Here is a 19,195-nt window from a genome sequence, read left to right on the forward strand (position 1 = left end):
TAACACATTTTGTTCAAACTACATAAAGAAAACACGATGCAGACCTGAGGTGATAATAAGATATATTATAACAGTGGTGTTTATCTGGGTAAGATGGTAAATGGGATGTATTAATGGAGGACATTTGCTCTGTTATTGACCAAAGTTTGCTCACTATAGTTGACAAATTGAGAAAATAAAATCAAAGATGGAGAAGGAGTTGTAGCAGTTAATAAAATGGCAAGTTAGATATAAGTTGAGAAGATCACAACATAAAAGGCCATCTAAATCTACCCTGGTATTCAGTCGTCTGATATGAGAAAGGAACTAAGGCCTTAGGAACTGCAGGTAATCCCATAAAGAGGTGCTTCTTTGTAGTAGTATTGTATTGCCCAACATATCAAGCAATCCCCTTAGGGTGCTTCAGTGTAGCTTTAAACTCCAAGTGAAATTGCTGCACCTTTGGTAATACTCAAATCCTGAGCATTACTTTAATGAGGGTCCTGCCAACTTCAAAACATTGATGAGGAACATGAAACAGTCTGGTTCAAACAGCAGCCAGTGACTCCAGCAACATAAAGCTGACCTCTTATTACTGATGTCACATTCTGAGGCTACTGATGCAAAGTCTTCCAGAGCAGCTTTACATGTAAATGTATGAGTGTATTTGCATGTTATGGTCTGGTTGCAGCCATGAGGCCAAGCAGGTGCTGCTGCAGCCGTCTGCCAGCCTCTGTTACGGCGACGCACGATGACGTGTGTGACACGACGAGAGAGGAAGGAAGTAGAAGAAAGCAGGGCTGTGGGTCATTAATCATTTCTATGTTGACACGTGGACTCATATACCGAGGCCTATACGTTTCTCCATAGAGACCTAGCTGAGGCTTGGAGGGGGATACTGGAGCAGAGTTTACACATGGAATAACAACTTCATGTTAGTACCCAAACCCAACAGGACACCGCTGATTTAACTGACTCAGGGTCAGCTCAGGTGTGATTCTACACAGCTCTACACAAGATAATTTTGTAGTGTTGATGACACTTATTAGGAATTAGTCTTACTATTTGTTATTTTGTGTTTCACTTGTGTTTCACCAAGCTGATATCTTTTGGCCTTTAAGCTTGGGTTGGTTAAATACTGATAAGCTCTGATCCCTAGTGACTTATCTTTGTCAGGTCTTTAAAAAAATTTTGTAACATGAAATAACCTTCTAGGTAGAACAGCCTCAAAAAAAGCATTGATGAGTCGAACCCTAGCTATGATCTGTTGCTAATACAACAAAAAGCATAAAGCAATATTTATAAAGATGCAATTAAAGTTTTTTGGGTTCTTAAAGGCAGCAGAAGCCTTTTACGTTAAAATAGTAACTATTTACACATTCCCCTGACACAAACCATCAGCAATAATTAAAATGTCCACCTGCACACATTTTTTTAGGTGTATATTTGATATATATATATATATTTTTTATATTCTATTCTATATATTCTATTCTATATTTTATTTAAATTTTTTGCTTGTATAATATTTTGAGCATTGCTAGAAGAGAGCCTGTGACCCAAGCATTTCATTGCCAGCGACTGCTAAATGTAATTGTTGTGCACATGAATATAAAGTCTTGAATCTTGAAAACCTAAATTTAATATACATTCTTCTGGTTTTGTCCCCAGTAGCTGCTCATGTTGTTTTTCGGCTGCCTGGTTCTGCCTAGATGGGTTTTTAGAACAGCTGCCTGCTGCGGGCTAAGATTACGCGAACGACAGCAGTGAAAGTGAACTAAAACATTTAAGTTGTGGGACAACAAACCAAAACAATGAGTTGAAATTCAATTCAATTCAAATCAACATTATTTGTTTATCGCCAAATCACCACATTCATGATCGCATAGCAGTTCACTGTAAAGTCGAGACCTCACCATATGATCAAGAAACTCAACAGTTCCCACAGTTGATGACAGTGGAGAGAAAAAACACACCCCTTCAACTGGAAGAACAGAACCAGACGGGGGAGGGATCTGCCTCGACCGGTTGGGGTGAGAGGATAGAAAAGGGGGTGAGAGGAGAAGTGGTTGGAAAAGAGTGGAGAGCAGAGAAAGAAACACATAAACAGATATCTATAGTTGAAAGAGACTATAAAACTCTCCAGAACAAAATAACCTGCAGGGGTACATCAGAAGTTAGTAGGGGTGCACTAGTGAACACTGCTAAAGTAAATCCAGTTTACACACATCTACAGTTGATTTTATTTGAATCAAACAGCCATGATGTGCAAATACACATAACTTGATGTCCACCTGTGGAAATACCAATGGTTTGTCTTAAATGTTAACTTTTCTTGTGACCATTTAATCAAAGCCAAAGATTTGGTATGATTAATATCCCTGTTTTGGCCTTCTGTATTTGGAATATATATTTTAACGAATAGATGGTAATACATAAAACAACACTGGCAACAGAAATTTAAAATAGTGTATTACAGGTCCTGGTAGGTGCTAAACCTGAGATGGCTGTAGGCTAACATTGACTGGAATCTGACTTTGCTGCTGCTAACGTTACTGTTGTCTCCATGATCTTCAGCTATGGAGGATTCTTGTACCAAGCACAGTTCAGTTAGACAACTCACGTCTCAAATGTTTATTACAGAAGCAGACATAGTTTGGCGTCTAGGCTCTGACTTCATCACTCCCCCAGATAAGATCGCATTAGTATAATGTGGAGTGATGAACAAATATCTTAAACCTGCCTGTCGGAGCCTACAGGTGAATGCTGGCGTGATGGAGAAGCTGAATCGTCAGGCAGCGATACTGACGCAGGGTAGCAGGGGCTTTGATAAGCAAAAGGAGTGATGGGAAATATTTGCAGCTTAAATAGAGCGCCAATTGGAAGGTTGTGTATGATGGAGGATTGTGGAGAGTGAGGCATGTCACAAACGTCGCTCCATTTGACATGATGCAGCAGACCTGTGCAATTTCGATCAATAGTTAAATCACGTCATATTTATGATTCAAATTTCAGAGACAAGGGCAACTAAGGTGATAATTCAGGTGATTCTTCTCTGTGGGGTTGTCACAACGAGCGACCCCTTTGACACTAATAATATAATTGATTAATTGATATTATAGAAATATTGTTTATAGCACCTTTAAAGTCAGGTGAAGAATTCATCCAGTCCGTCACATCTTCTTGCCTCTAGCTGGAGACCAACATGAACTTCCCAACTCCAATAAGTCACAATTTAATTTTAAGGTTTGGACGTCCACTCTAATCCTCCTCTTCTATTCTGTATCATCTGTTACTATTAGCATTTGAGGGGTTGGGTTTTCCTACAGAGTCCCAGAGGAGGTCCAACCACAAAGATACACAACTGGTCTCTCTCTGCAGCACAAAATTAATCTCCCCCCAGAAATCTCTTTTTAACATCTTCCTCGTGGGTTTCTGCCTGCTTTTATAGTTCATGGTGAAATGTATCAGAGCTGTGTGTGTGTGTGTGTGTGTGTGTGTGTGTGTGTGTGTGTGTGTGTGTGTGTGTGATCATGTGCATGCATGCCTGTGTGTGTATTATGTGTGGGTGGACAGGGTAATTGGTCGTGTGAATGTGCTTAGGTCTGCTCAGGCCAAACGATACTGCAGTGTACGTACAGTGTGGTACTATGCGGAGCTGTGGGGGTGTGGGAAAGCGATCACAGTGGACTTCAGAGGGAACGGAGGAAGAATGAGGAAATTGCAGACAGATAGGCCTAATGGTTGTGCTGAGGGAAGAGGTTGTGGGGCCAACAGCTGCGAGCCATCCATCTGGACCAGCCTGGATAGCTGGGCTGGATCGGCCTGCAGTGACGTACTCACCTTCAATGGACGAGTGCACTGGGACTTTCCATCAGAGGAGGGTCAGTAAGTATCTGCTATAAATTCATGGAGTTTGTTTTAAAATCCCTTGAAAGCCCAGCTTGTTCAGAAACAATAAGATGAGAATGTATCAGTGTAAATCTGGATTGCTGCAGCAGCAACAAAGAGGAGGATGAAGAAGATGATACAGACAGTGGGAAAAAGAAATAGAAATATGGATTTTGTAAATGTATGCAACACTCATCCACATCTATTTGATATATTTGACATGTGTCATGTATTGTATTGTTTGTATCTTTTTTAAACATATTAAATTACATATTAAAATACATCATTCCTGCGCTACAATGGGGTATTTGGGTTACTCTAAGGGAAAACAACTTTTGGAGATTTCAATAATAAAGTAATATTACAAGAATAATGTTGTAAATCTATGACAATAAAATCCTAATATTATGATAATGAAGTCTTAATACTGTACTAAAATAATAAAGTCAATATCGGAAGATCCAACTTTCGCCTCCATTCAAATGAGGAATGTGGAGCATCTTCTCAAGATATACTTAATTGTAGGTTTCACAAATGCCAAAATACTTAATCTTTTGGCTCATCAGCACCAAATTATCATAAGTGTCAGGAGTTTGAAAAGATTCTGAAAGAAACTGTATATTCTGCAGAAAGAACCACACAGGCTTGGAGGAAGTTGCCTCTTTGTGGAGGAGTAAATGTTGGTCGACTGTGAGGATATCAATGTGTGATATTCAAAGGGCTTTAATAGTTTCTCAAGAAACAATGGAATTGGTTCAAGATTTTGGATCCAGGAGTGGAGGTCCTGTCACAACGGCATCTCTTTGCTGCTTATTTTCATTTAATGAATGTATTTTTTTTTTCTTATTCTCGCAATATTAAAAAGTTGTTCTTGAAATCAAATTTTTCTCATTTTTCTTACTTCAATATGGCCCTTATACTGCTCAGATCAATTCAAGGTGATGTTTTTTTGATATTTAGATATTTAGAAATGACAAAGAAAATTCCCCTTGTACGTCTCTACTTAAAGCCAAAGTAGAGAGTCTGTCTATGAACAGGGATTATAAATGGTCAGAATTAATCTGAACTGTGAGAGACAGAAAGCAGCAGATTTTGATGCTTAGACAACAATGTTCAATGAAATGAATGTATTTGAATTTTACTGATTCACTGTCAGCAAAAAACAAAGAAGCTGATTTTTCAAAATGTTGACGATAACTTCCTCATGCACACAAACTTTTCCTACCTTGAAGACACAGGCAGTAGTTTCCAGTGATTATTTTAATAATTTAACAAAGCTCCTGTTAGATGGACTGTATTTATATAGTGCTTTACAGTGCAAGTCACATTCATGCACACATTCATAAAGAACCTGTACCTAACATTCTTTCTTCCACTATCATATACTAAAGGTTCAGTATCTTGCCAATGATGGGATCGAACCATTGGTTAGCTACTTCTGGTCAGTAGATGACCCTCTTTACCTCCTGGCCCACAGTCTTAGTTCTTTAATGGCAACTACAAAATTCACTCTAACCTATACCTCTTTTACACCAAAATTAGTGGGTACACGCTGTTTTTTTTTAAATGCTAAAAAGGCCCCTATGTCTTCTGTAGAGTCATTTGACCCAGGAGTGACCGCCGATTGTATCCATTCCCATTGCAGACTAGAGCCAGATGTTAGTGGGTGTTTTTTATTTAAGTCTTTATGCTAAGCTAAACTGACCAGGTGCTGGCTCTAGCTTCATATTTACTACACAAACACACCATGAGAGGGATATCAATCTCATCTACCTGTCAAGAAAGCCAACACTTGTATTTCCTAAAACCCCAAAGTACTCCTTAAGGACACTGTGCCCATTTAGAAAAACATGTTATGACACAGTGCTGTTTATTGACTTCTAACAGAGTAATGCCCTGCCCTGCGAATCAGTATGTAATAACGTTATCTACAACTCAGCCAGATAAACATCAGTTACAGTTGAGCAGGGAGAGAAATATTGTTTATTCTGTTGCGATCTCATCTGTGAGGAGGGATATCGGCAAGTGACGGATGAAAGCCTAAGTCCTTCTTGACAGCAGTTTGATTCATTCTGGATGTAACATTGATTCTGTTGCTGATGTTCAATCACAGAGCCATAAAATAAAAAAGGCCTCAGCTAAGCTCTGGTTTGTGTGGCTGATTTGTCGGAACTGAAGGTGAATTTACTCACTGCATCGCCTCTGTGCTCCGATTCCTCCTCAACTCCTGCTGGTCACGTGGAGCGACACACTGCTTTCTCCCTCCACTCCACTACACACACACATACAAGCGTGTGCACACAAACCAAACAGCTTAACATGAACACACGCACTCTAAATTAACACACACACACACACACAACCCCCCTCTAACCTCACTATGGTCTCACACAGCAGGCCTGCCATAAATCAATGGGTAGGATCGTGTCTGCCAGTTAGACTAAACAAGAGCATTTGTGAGGATTTGCTCTCGCCCATTAATCATCTTGACAGCTTGAAAAACACATTTCCCCTTTAATGACTGTATTTGGATAATCAGCTCGGTTTCCCTTCCCGCCCTCTCCTTGGCTCTCCCTGGCTCTCCCTCCTATCCTGTACTCGTATGTTTTTCTCCTTTTTTGTGTCTTTTGCCCAAAGCAGCATCGTCGGCATGTGGGTGGAGAGGAGAAGGTGAAGGAGGGATTGTAGAAGCGAGGGAGGGGTCTCTCAAAGTCCAAAAGAGTTCTCCGAAAAAGTAAAAATAATCATGATGCCTGTGGAAAAATGTTTTTTTCTTCACCCTCACTCAACAAACCGCAAGGACTCTGCTAATACAAACTATGTGAGCACACACACTCACACTGACACGGTCCTGCTAAATCCAACACAGAAATCTCTGGATGGTGTAGAGCTGCTAACATGAACCATAAACGTCTTAATGTGTAAAGGTCTCCGGGAACTTAAAAACATAAACTGACCTTGCAATGTGAAAATGTGAGAATAACAGTGGGATTTGACGATGTTGCAATGAGCATACCAAACTAGATATGCAAAGCCAGTAGGCTGTTCTAAAACTTTTTACTTTCTAAAATAGAATATGAAAGGGAGACATTACTAAACTTTTGCTTCACTCATAAGTTTTAAGAACTTTGGAGCTGAACTTGAGGTGAAGTGAAATGTCTGTTGAAGGAGACGCTGGGTGAAATGACTTCTGTCTCATTTCCTAACTGTCTGTTTTTCCATCTGCAGGATAGTGCAGCTTTTATGTTCACTTTGAAGGAATCGGTCCCTGGAGCTGTCAGCACAGTACCTTAGCGACACATGGGAGGTACACTGAAAACATTTTTTACAACATTTTATTATATCAAGTGGTTGCACAATTAATTTAACTAAATCAAGATGTGTTTTATGTTTAATGTACATATATATTTTTTAAGTTGATTAAACTTATTTGTCAGCATTTTAAAATGTATTTAAAACCACTGTAAACCGGTAAATGTTCACTCTCTTTTAGCTCTGTTTTTGGTCTCTACCAATCGCTGAGGGTTGGTGCTCTTCTTTACCTGATCTTCTTCTTCAGGTTTTGCACAAAGTACTTACTTAAGGTCTTCTACTGCACTGAAGCTTCAGTCTCATCCTTCAGTTGTAAGTCACTTTGGGTTAAAGCATCTGTCAAATGAGCAAATGTGATGTAACATTTATTGTAGAAATGATCAATATTAAACTGGTTATGATTGGGAAATCGTTCAAGTGGGTGTTATGATCTGTTTCTTGCGGACCCAAAGTGCAGAAAACAAACACAGCAGGAAGATGGTAGTAAAAAAGGTTTATTGTCCCATAGCTGGAGCTGGGGTGGTGGTGGCAGGCAGTGGGGATTCAAAGGTCCTGGCAGGGTGAGGCCGGAGCAGATTAAGGTGAAGAAACGTCTTAATGGCAAAAAGGGAGCACGGGGTAAATAAGCATCACAAAGCCGAGATATGTTACCACACTGGTGAACGGAAGATCTGGCGACGACAGGGGAGATGAGCTGAGGTCTTGTAGACTGAGAGGTGGAGTTGATGAGAAGATGAAGCTCAGCCCTCCCGGCTCCAGGTAGAGCCACACAGGAAACGAGAAACAGTGGGGGAAGGGAAAACACAGAGCACAAAAAGGAGGTGGAAAACCTGGTCCTAACAGTGGGAGTCCAATGATTTTACACATCTAGATTATGACATACAGCGATATACATTACTGTCCATGGGGAGGACTTGTCAGCTTGTAAAAACAGTTGTATTTAAAGATATTTGTGGCCCTGAAGGAGCTTAATCAAGTCCCGGAAAATAACAATAATATATCAATATCAATACTAATGTCATCAGAGTTTTTTCTGCTTAGACATGAAGAGTGAAAGACTGAATTAAAGACTTGGATCTGCACAGAGTTTTAAAATATGTGGGCATTTAACAAGATGGACCTGCAGCACTGAATCAGTGGAATTCTTCTTCAATCTATTCTAATGCACCAGTTTGATGAGATGACAAACTCATTTCATGGAACATGTAATGTGATCATATATCATGGCAGGAAAAACACAGGTTGACACAGAGCCATTAATGAATAGTCACATTTATGTTCCACTTCCACATGTGGAAAATTTAGGTCAGGCAGTTTCGTGGGCAGGTACTGCCTCACTGGCATGTTGAGGACACTTCATGGAAGTGAGCCCTTATTTATTTGAGCACATGTACATTTTCTGACAGGTCAAAGCTGTTAAAAGACTATTCGCTGTGTTTTTAATCATGATGTAAATGTTTTACTATTGTGGGGTATAGTGGATCATTTCACAGCCCTAAAGTGGTCTGAGTGCAGTTTTTTGTTTTTGTTACCTCTGCCATGATACAAAAATGATTTTTATTCAAAAAGTAACTAAAATAAGGATTTGTGATGATCAAAAACAAGTTAATTGGGGAAAACCTGAAATACTGAATGATGAAATTCGTTCACTGCAAAGACTGAGACTTTTGACCCATATTGTGTATTAAAGGGTTAAAGCCTCCAATATACCCACTAGTACAAAGCTTTAATGGACCATTAAACAGGCTGTGAACACAGAATACATGTATTATTAAGAGTGACTGCATACTGTATTCAGGTGTTGGATGTAAACATCAAGTGTGTGTATGGGCTCTTACAATGTGTTGACATGTGGAATTATTAATCTGTTTGTTGTGTGACTATGTCTGAAATCACAGCAGAGTGATGGTGGCACACACACACACACACACACACACACACACACACACACACACACACACACACACACACACACACACACACACACACACACACATATACTGAGCGGCTGAAGTCACACTCCATTGTCAGTTAGCGGCTGAACATCTCCAGTGTGTTCAGTGACTGATAATGTGACGTCTGTTATGATTTATTTATACATTTATTTATTTTGAATGCTTGGCTAAAGGACTTACATTTGCATTAAATCTGTTTCACACATACTCACATTTAAAGTTGTAAGCAGTTTGGGGATAATTTACTCCAGTTCATTGAATCAGCATGTTGGCTCTTGTTTCCACATGCTCCAACCTAAGTGCGGGACCTTGTTCCATTTCATCCTCCCTGTCAATCAGCTTCCTTGTTTCTCTACAGGGTTTATTATCCTGCCTGCCAGTAGATTTGTTTTAATGGAAAGGGGCAATCTGCCATTAATGTGGCGGCACTTGTGCAAGAAAAGTTGAGCAGCTTGTATAAAGTGGGTAGAAACTGTGTATCCTGGCCTGTAGTGCAGCGGTTAAGATGAGTACAATCATCATAATGGCAGCCTCTGAGTCTGGATGACCAATCCAGGAGGAGACATTGAACAGACATAAGGTCTATGATACTTAAAGTGAGTACATTATGACCACAGGCTGTCCCTATGTGGAAGAGAAAAAACAAGATGTCAATCAGAGCATGAATCACGACCGTCATCGCCGCCGCTTGTTCCTCGCCAAGGCACGTTCATTTCCTGACGTTCGTGACATCTTTGCCGCGAACTCCCAGCAAGTCAACAAATGGAATCCAGCTGGACATGCGGTCCAAGCCCTATTAGCAGTGCTCCGTACTGTAATTGAAACGTTAATTTCTCCACTGGTGGTTAGGGAGGGTATGTCTATTAACTGTGCTCACTCACACCACTGGAACTTTGGAGAGGCCACAGCAGCACTGGGCAGCTTTCCATGTTGAGGCCAAGTGAGGTTTGCCAAGGTCAGGGCTGGCTGAAAAGTAAATTAAAGCACTATTTCTCTATCTGAAGCTACAACTGAGCTGACAGCCCCTCTTTATTACTGATCTATAAATTCATCAAGCCAAAGAAGAGAATTGAACAATAGCACCAGATTTTAGGTGCATTTTCGAGGCCTGATTAAACAGGAGGGACGCAACTTATGTTGTAAAACATCTCAGGAGGTTAAATGTTTAAAAGAATTAACATGCTGTATTGTTATTGTAGAAGTTGACAACATAATTTGTAGCCTCTTAAATAATTACAGGCTGCATCAAAGAACTGTCACTTCTGTTTCCTTGGTTATTGACGAGGGCAAAAAACAATTTTAAATTACATAATCACCCTATACCCTGTCATTAGCTAATGTGACACTGTTAGAAAGCCTTATAGGTCGCCTGTGCCGGCAGCTTATTACGACCATTAGTTACGTTTTATTGGTTGGTGACCTCTAGTGGCAGCAATAATTATGACACGCTCAAACCGAACAGTTTTGAAAACAGAAGAAACAGAGCACTAATTCAGTAGTGATGGTAACATTAAGTGACACTTCAAAAATATTCGGGAAATTTGCTTTCACTTAGCGATAAAGAAGATTGATAATACTTACAAAAACAGTGTATTTGGGAAGTTGGATTCAAAAATAAAATACATTTATTTTTGTTTTCTTATAGTACTTTCAGGTGCAGGAGAGAAAAAAAAACCCTGTGACATCTAACTGCTATTTTCTTGCTTTTGTCAATAAAAAAAAACAACTACAGGGCAACAAAATCACAAACCATTTTGATGCAGAGCTGCCCATTTAGAAAATTGTCCATTAACTCTATTGTCTCTTAAGCTGGCCATACAGTGTGTGACATGAGTAATGTTGTTAAATTCCATCTCGCACTGTTTGACTAAATCAGCTGAGATGTCGAGCAAAAGCTCCGATTCATGTGCTCACACTCCGACTGTCTGACACGACCCGACTGCTCACACTGTGTTGCTCCTGCGGACTAGCACTGGACCGTTGTTTTTGTCGAAGAGGAAGAAGTCAAAGTTTGCTCGCTAACAATGCTAACAAGGAGGAGACACAATGCCTTGATCATATGTGTCATTCTGTGTTGAAACACCCAAACAGGAGGCGACTGCCTATCGAACATGCATGTGGCTCGGAACACGTGGGCATTCTGGCTATATTGCAGATAGAAAGCTAACTACGTTTGAGGCTGCTATATTGTAAAGTGGTCACTGGATACAGTCAGATTACTGTACTGTAAGAACCCCACTCTCTCCTTCTTTTTCTTTCTTGCTGTGCAGTTGCTTCCCGTCACAAACAACATTTCCTACTAGTGTATTTTGCGAAGATTACAAAAATCCATCCGACCGGGGATGGGGAGCATCTGATCGCTCCTCACATCCCCCTGTACACTGCACGACAAATGACTGAAAGTCTCAGAGATCCAGTCAAATCAGACAGTGTATGTCCAACTTTTATTTGCTTTGTTTAAATTTTAATATTACTTTTATGAGAAAAGGACATTACATTAAATTATGTGTATATGAACCTGCATCTACATAAATATCTTTATAAATCTATAGATTTGATGTGTTTTTCATCCTAATAGTCAATGGTATTGTGTCATTTAATCCAACCAATGACAAACAAACACACTTTTGTAGACATGTTTGCCCCTTTCAACAATCAAACAAGTTTGGGTCACTCCTGCCAGGGAAGTTATGTTTTCATGATCCTGTTATTCCTCTGACCAAGCAAACATCAGTTCATAATTGTGGGAGGAAGCTGCTCCAACCAGTGCACAACCTGCTTAACAACCTAGAAGACTGTAATGTGGTTGTTATTGTTTTCACAGCGAGCATTACAGCATGCCTGAGTGCAGACGTGAATGAGAGGGGAGTTGAAACAGGCATGTAAAAGAGTCAGTCACAGGGTTTATGTGGAGAAATGAAGCAGAGATTGTGTGACAGGCCCTGATGAGGGATGTGTTCACGCCATCTGGGTTGCTTTAACACTGCGGTCACTGTTGGATGCCGAGGGCTCTGTATTGTGTCCTGATGTTTAACACAGAGGTGGTAGCCATGGAGTTGAGGTTAATGTTTTGTTCTGGAGACACAGAGAGAGAGAGCGAGAGAGAGCGAAAGAGAGAGAGAGAAAACCCACAGCTCTGTCTCTCTCTCCCTCTGTCCTGGCTGTCAGCGGCGATGGTGAGTCGCGGTAGAGCTGGCGTCTAATTGAAGAGCAGCTCCACACCCTGTCGTCATTAATCACCAGGCCTGTCAGCCGCTGCTCAGGACCTCACAGTGGCACTCTGCACTGTCTCTGCACCCAGGGGAAAATATTAGTCCCCTCCATCACCGTCACCACCTCCACTGATACCACTACTTTGATGACTATGATCATTCTAGTACTGTTACTATTTTACTACTTCAGGGCCGCTTCTATCTGTACTTCTGCAGCTGTTACCTTGTAGAGATTGAGATCAGAGGAAGATGTTCAATTACTCTTTGGCTGTTTTGTAAAAAATGTAAGATAGTTATACTATATATATATATATATAAACATATATATGTGTGTGTGTATGTATATATCTATAACAGTTTTTTTATTTTGCTACCTTAATGAAGAAAAAGAATAGTATATAATTTATAAGATATTATTACGTTTTAGGTAAAATGCTGTTTCTTTATTACTTTTTATTTAAAATAAATCCCATTGAATAAGGTAAAATTGCACTGGATAACAATGACACATCTAAATAATTGTTTAACAATAAAAATATGAATACTAAATTTTGTAATTATCACTATCAAGAGTAGAGGATTTAAACAAACAATGCTAAGTAATGTTAAGTCCTTTTTCATAACAAGTTGAAGACAGCTTTAATTTTTAACCTTTTTTAGTGTGACAACATGTAAATGTTAAACACTGCTCTTACATCACAACAGCATGTTTCTTTGGCTACAAAACATTTGTGTCCCCACAGAATTCAGCCTCACATGTGCCACCCCCAATGGACAAAGGACTGGGGCTGAATACACACACACACACACATACACACCCTCACACAGGCGACATAAACGGAGTGTGTGGGTGTTGACTCAGCTGCGGGTATGTGTGTGTGTGGGGGGAGATAGATTGAGGAGATTGATGAGCACAGGGATAGGGAGAATAGTGAGGCATTTGATGAACGAGTGTAAACTGGCAGCAGTGGAATTAATTCCACCTCCCCGACAAGATTGAAAGTTCTCCCCTCTGAGTGACCTCCAGTGTGAATCATTTTCAGATTTGAGCCAACATACCCTCTTCTCTATTGTCCACCAGCATCCTAACATTCACGATCATACATATCAACAGCAAGATAACTGATATACATTTCTCATGAGAGAGACATACCTGCCCTCCTTTACAAATTCCCCCTGTACTTCAACAACGTAACTTTAGGGGGCAACACAATCCAGTTTATCTCTTGTGGCACAACTGCAAGTTACAAAGAAATATGCTGTACGGAATACATATGTGCAATGCAACACTAAACCAGAATTACTTTGACCCATTTTATCAGATTTCACTTTATAAAGTCAAAAAAGAAGCATCCGGAAAGTAACCCTGTCCACCTCCAGAGAAGTGCACACATAGCTCCAGTTTCTAAGGAAGAAAAATAAGTGCTGTGTCCCAAAGAGCGAACCAGAGCCGTGATCAGGACGCCGTGACCTTGCTGGTGTGGCAGGGGCTGGATGTTGTTTGGGAGGGTCATCCATTTTGTTAATGGTCCTGTCAAGTGACACCTGTGCTCGCCTTTCCCCTGTCTGGAGTGCTAATGAACCGCGAGAGTAGAGGAGTCTGGGAGTCGGGGTCAATAGCCGCCACTGAGACTACAGCCTCTTCGCTCTGTGCCACCTACACCCTGTCAGCCAAATAGAGAGGAGATGCGGACACATTATCAGGGCCACAACACTCTTAATGGCACTGGTGCAGCTTTCAGATAGACCCACTCCTTCCCTTCGAATTAGTATCTTAACAGCTCTGGGTCGAGAACGCTGACTTCAGTAAACCACAGGGCAGCAGAGAGCAGCAAGAAAATGGCCCTGTGCGTCAGGATGGAGGCCTCCAGGTTTGTGGTTCCTGTAAGAGCCCACTCTCCTCAGGGGAGGTGTCAGGACTTTGATGAATATTTCTCTATTAACCGCCTCCCATTGTCAGCTCTGGCCTTTGTGTTGCAGGCCAATCCGTCAGACCGTGAGGAGATCCTGGGTCGACATCTCCCTCAGGTCATTATGGAAGTCCCAGTGACCCAGCAGCCACTTCACTCTGCTGAGGAGGCTCTTTTCAGGTCTCGCAAACAGGAATCAGCAATTAAAAGCTGCACTCGCAACAACAAAAGCAATAGGGCTGATGGAGAGAGGATGAGGGATGAAAGTCTTCAGAGACCAGCTAACAGAGCTAATGTGACCCGGCCTGCCCTCCTTGGGACACGCCTGTCAACTGATATGAGCCATGAAGTATTGCGCATAGCCACATATAGCGTGGCTGTAACAGCCGTAATGATAGATAGGCCTAGATAAGTGCAGTGCAGCAGTCTGGTAGGATTTACTCCATCATCTGTGACAAAGGATACTCCTATATATAGAAGCCAAAAAGGAAATACAAAAGTCAAAATCATGTATCGTTTATTAGACAAAATAAGACCCTTTCCTGTTGGTTTGATAGCACAGCCATCATTAATCGTTTTTATTTATGTCATTTTATCTTATCTTTGTACCATTTGCATTAGTTGACCCCAAATTGCTGACCCCAAGTAAGATTGAAAAAATATTACATCTTTGCATATTTACAAATAAAAATAATGACATTGTTCAAGATAACTTTCATGGACATGCACTCCTCCAGAATTTGAATGTACAGTAGAATATGAAGGGAAAAAAAACAACAGCAGAAAAGAAAGGAGATATAAACAGATTCCCAGAATAAAGCCTCATAGTCCATCGTCATCATGGTGCAAGATTTTTATTTTTAGTGTGTATGATAGGCATAATGGTACTATACTTAAATCATTCTTTTTCAGTTAGAATACTTAAGAACAATTTATTTGGACAGCAAAAGTTCCCCCCAGAGTTGAATACCAAGCGCTTGAGTGAAAAATAAATACAGTTTGGGAGACAGTTCTGGGAGACAGATATAGAGAAATACGAATCAAACAAACAAATCAAACTGTTGAAAAAAAAAAATCCCACAAATTCATAATTTTCAAGCTCTGCTCCCCACCATCTTTAGTACTTAAGTCTCTTGGTTCTGTGCTGTGGACAATCCAACAGTGACCCAATCACAATCCTGAGGCTAACAGGTGCTAGTCCTGGCAGGCGTAATGTCCTGTACTGGTCATGACCCCAGTCTCGAGAATTCTTCTTCATGGCTGCTCTGAAGAGTCCACTGTTATCGCCATTATTTCAGACATCACTGGTATCCAAGGGCTGAGGCTGAGCCCAGTCTCTGACTGTAGAGGGCATAGGGGGAGTAATACGCTGAGGAGGAGGCGAGGGAAGGCATATGAAGTCCTGGGGCTCCGGGCAGGTGGGATTTGCTGTAGGGATGGTACCGAGCCAGGCTCAAACCAGGGGAGCCTCGGAGGGAGAAGGAACCGGGCAGAGTACCTGGGCTGCTGTGTGGGGGCAGGTGCAGGTGGCAAGAGGCTGTCGATGAAACCGATGACGGGTAAGCTGACAACAGCTTACTGTCCACCATCCCATGCAGGGCTGTGTGGGTGCGCAGGTGTGCTAGTAGCTCCTCTGATGTGGAAAAACGCTTGTCACAAGGACCTCCAACAGACACCCAGTTACAGGCGTGAGGCAGAGGTTCATTGGGGAGCATGAAACCATACGTGTAGAGGGGGTGGGAAAGGGAGGGGTTGGTGCTGGAGGACAGAGCGCTGGAATGCAAGGAGTGAAGATGATGTGAAGGGTAAACCAAGGGGAAACCAGACTTAAAGTTTGAGGGATCGTGAACACAGGTGTTGCAGTTACTGCCTCCTAGATGATGTGCATTGGGGTAAGTCAGACAGTATGGGTCCCGACATAAGCCCTGCATTAAAGATGGAGGTGAGGCTCCAGTGAGGGGGCTTGAGCTGGGGTGCTTCCCCTGAAGTCCAATCCCCAAACTAGACTTGGTATGATCCAAACTGTGAACAAACTGGGAGGGGTAGCCAGCGTAGGCACCGACAATCGAGCCATGGTAGCCCATTGAAGCAGGAGGCAAGGGGTAGACAGAGTGTCCTGGCTTAAAAGGGGAGACAGGAGCAATGTGCCCTGAGCCCAGGCCAGACTGTGAAGATGCCTGCAGGTCAGCCTTGCTCTCCGGCCGCGGGCTGCTGGCAGAGCTAGCATTGCTGGAGTTGGCACTGGCCCGTACGTGGCTTGAGTTGGCTAACTGAGCCCCATCCATCCCTGATTTAGCCGCATCGGAGTCTTTTTTGCCAGCACTGCTGTGGTTGGTGTCCGAGCTGGCCAGCTCTGAGCTCCCGGGTTTGTTGTCCATGTGTGGGGGTTGTGAGTGTGATGGGGGCTGCGTGGAGGGGGAATGGCTTTGTCTGTGGGGCTGGCTCTGGGTGTGCAGTGGAGGAGAGCTGGAGTTGGGTGACTGGGAATGGGGGGGAAAGGATTGACACGAAGCACTGCCACCACTGGAGTTTCCATTTGGCACCCTGAAAGCTTGTTTATCAGAAGGCCCCTTTGTCACTAGAACATCCTTGCGACTGTCACCGCCTGATGACTTGGAGTAAGGCTTGAAGCTGGATTTGTCCTCAGGGGACTGGTGCTGCTCTCCAGACTTGGATGAGCGGCTGGATGACTCCTTGTCTCCCAGGCTGCCTGAGGAGAGGGCGGCCAACTTTGAGGAAGAGGGGGGGTCAGGTTTGCCAATCTGAGAGCAGGTCTGGGCCAGCAGAGCCAAAGGACTCTTCTTGGCATCCAGCTGGAAAAGAAAAGGGAGAGCAAGAAGGTTAACACACTTTGTTCAAGTTTAATTCAAGTTTAACACCGTGTGGCACATCGACTTTATCACAAATATAATTAAAATCCTGACAAAATATTTCCCTGTCCAGTAAGTAATAAAAAACATTTCACATCCACGTTCCTTAGTTTATTCATATCAGACATAAATAATAAAAGAAGTCCGAGAGTGCAAGGCTGAAGTCAACTTTAGGAAAGAGACTGAGAATTTTTTTTTAAAAAGGTAGAAATAATAATATGACAATTTTATTCAGAGAACATTTGAATTTTTTAATGATTAACTTTAAAATGGATCAATTTATATTGAATCTGTGCCCTTGACACATATATTTAACATTGCTAAACTCTGGTAACTCGCAAACTTGACAAGAAATTCCTGCGCGTAAAATGGCGCATACGCGTTTTTGTCAGAATAACATTCACTGCGCCCGTGTATTAAAAATCACCTGACTAACAGAGCAAGGGTAATTATATCAGTTGATTCCTACGCATCTGAGAGTGATTTAGATTTTAGCTTTGAGTTTTTTCCTTTTTCTTACTTCGATGCTGACTGGCGCGGATGTGAGGGGCTGGAGATACTCCGGGTGCAGCAAGTGGCCGCTGTGCGCCGTCAACATCCTGACGATCCGGATGGGAAGCCTCTTAGCCTGACGCACGGGATCCGAGGGAGACGGACAAGTCGCGGGTGAGGGAACGGACGGTCGCTCCGCTCCTGTCCGGTGCGGGTAACAGCTGGCGTCGGCGGCGCTGCGCTCCGGGGACTGGCTGCGTAAAAGCGTTTGAGCTCCACCGGGGAGATCTCTCATCTGGATCCGGAGACTGTGAGGGACGGCGGCATGTGACGAGTGGACGCGGAGGTGAAATTCATTTACAGGCACGTCTCATGATGACAGCTTCAGACAGAGGAGAGTGCGGTAATCCAACAGGGGCATGTGCGCAGTGCGCGTCCTCCGTGTCCGACCCAAACTGTCTCTAAAGAAGAACAAATCGCCCGAATGTCATCCTCGATCGCACTCTGGAATATCAGCCACTAATTATCCTAAATATTCCTGTATCCGGCGATGAAACACAGAGCAATGGAGCCAAGATTAAAAAAAACCAAACACCATAAGTAGTCGCTGCTCTTCAAGACACGGGGCGAGTGAAGGAATATCCCCGCAGAGGATGGTGTGTGTGGGTCCTCCGGTGTGTGTGGGTCTCTCTCTCTCTGCCACAGCTTCACAGTGCATCACTTCTTCCACATACTGGCGCTATGAGGGGGGGTTTCAAAGCGATGAGCCGCCGTCCAATCACAAGTGACCGCATTCACAGACAGGGGGCGGGGTAGCGGGAGGGGCGGGGCTTCCCTCCTGGCCTCACCCTCGGAGCCAGGCTGTAGTGTGTGTGTACACATCTGAGTCAGTGACCTCCATAGGACACATGCGAACCACATCTAACAGTTCTCCATTATGTAACACAGTGACAACATTGAGTAATTTTAAACACAAATATTCCTGGTGAGGATCAAAATGGGAGAACTATAATAACCTAGGCCTGAGGGACACTTCTGTTTATGGATTTATTACATTTTAGTGACCAAACCACTGCTATGGGTTTGAGTCAATTTTCAAGCATGAAATAAATTCACATGATTCGATTTTTTATTTATTTCTCTGAAACCCTGGCCTCGTCAGACTATTCACTCCGGAGGATGTCAGAATTGAGTCCGGACTCTCTCTGGAGTTTGCCTCTCACACACGACCAACACAGCGTTCAGGTGAGGGGTGGCACAGGATACAGAAGCAGGACATAACCCTATTAATTCCACTGCAGGGATCACATATTTTTGGTTACAGCACATTAACAACGGCATCGGCCCTTATCACAGAACATTGACATCTTCGTCTGTGTCTTCTATGTGTGTGGTATCGCTTTTTCCTTCATTGTGAGATATTTGTTTTCTTTTAGTTTTTTCCGTTTTGCGTCCATCGCATGTTAGATACGTCATCAACACACCCACTCGCTCCTATTGAGCCCTGCGGAGGGTCTCTTGCTGTTTTCTGAGTTTCTACACGGGGGCTGGGAGGAGAAACTTTGCAGAAAGTC

General features: G+C 42.5%; 1 protein-coding gene across 1 annotated transcript; it reads right to left on the bottom strand.

The window, feature by feature from the left end:
• Window positions 1-14,759: 14,759 nt before the first annotated feature.
• On the bottom strand, window positions 14,760-18,351 carry znf703 (zinc finger protein 703). The gene is made up of 2 exons (XM_034595369.1): window positions 17,650-18,351; window positions 14,760-17,072 (listed from the first exon to the last, which is right to left on the bottom strand). The coding sequence occupies exons 1-2, from the start codon at window positions 17,914-17,916 to the stop codon at window positions 15,561-15,563; spliced, it is 1,779 nt and encodes a 592-aa protein (XP_034451260.1). The 5' UTR covers window positions 17,917-18,351; the 3' UTR covers window positions 14,760-15,560.
• Window positions 18,352-19,195: the final 844 nt, after the last annotated feature.

This window comes from Hippoglossus hippoglossus, chromosome 9, assembly GCF_009819705.1.
Source record: "Hippoglossus hippoglossus isolate fHipHip1 chromosome 9, fHipHip1.pri, whole genome shotgun sequence".
NCBI lineage: Eukaryota > Metazoa > Chordata > Actinopteri > Pleuronectiformes > Pleuronectidae > Hippoglossus > Hippoglossus hippoglossus.

Bases quoted from the DNA above. Each gene is read 5' to 3' on its own strand.
- znf703 (XM_034595369.1), bottom strand. From the start codon at position 17,916: ATGAGAGATCTCCCCGGTGGAGCTCAAACGCTTTTACGCAGCCAGTCC. The intron at 17,073-17,649 runs GTAAGAAAAAGG...TTTCTTTTCCAG, and splicing joins CCGCGCCAGTCAGCATCGAA to CTGGATGCCAAGAAGAGTCC.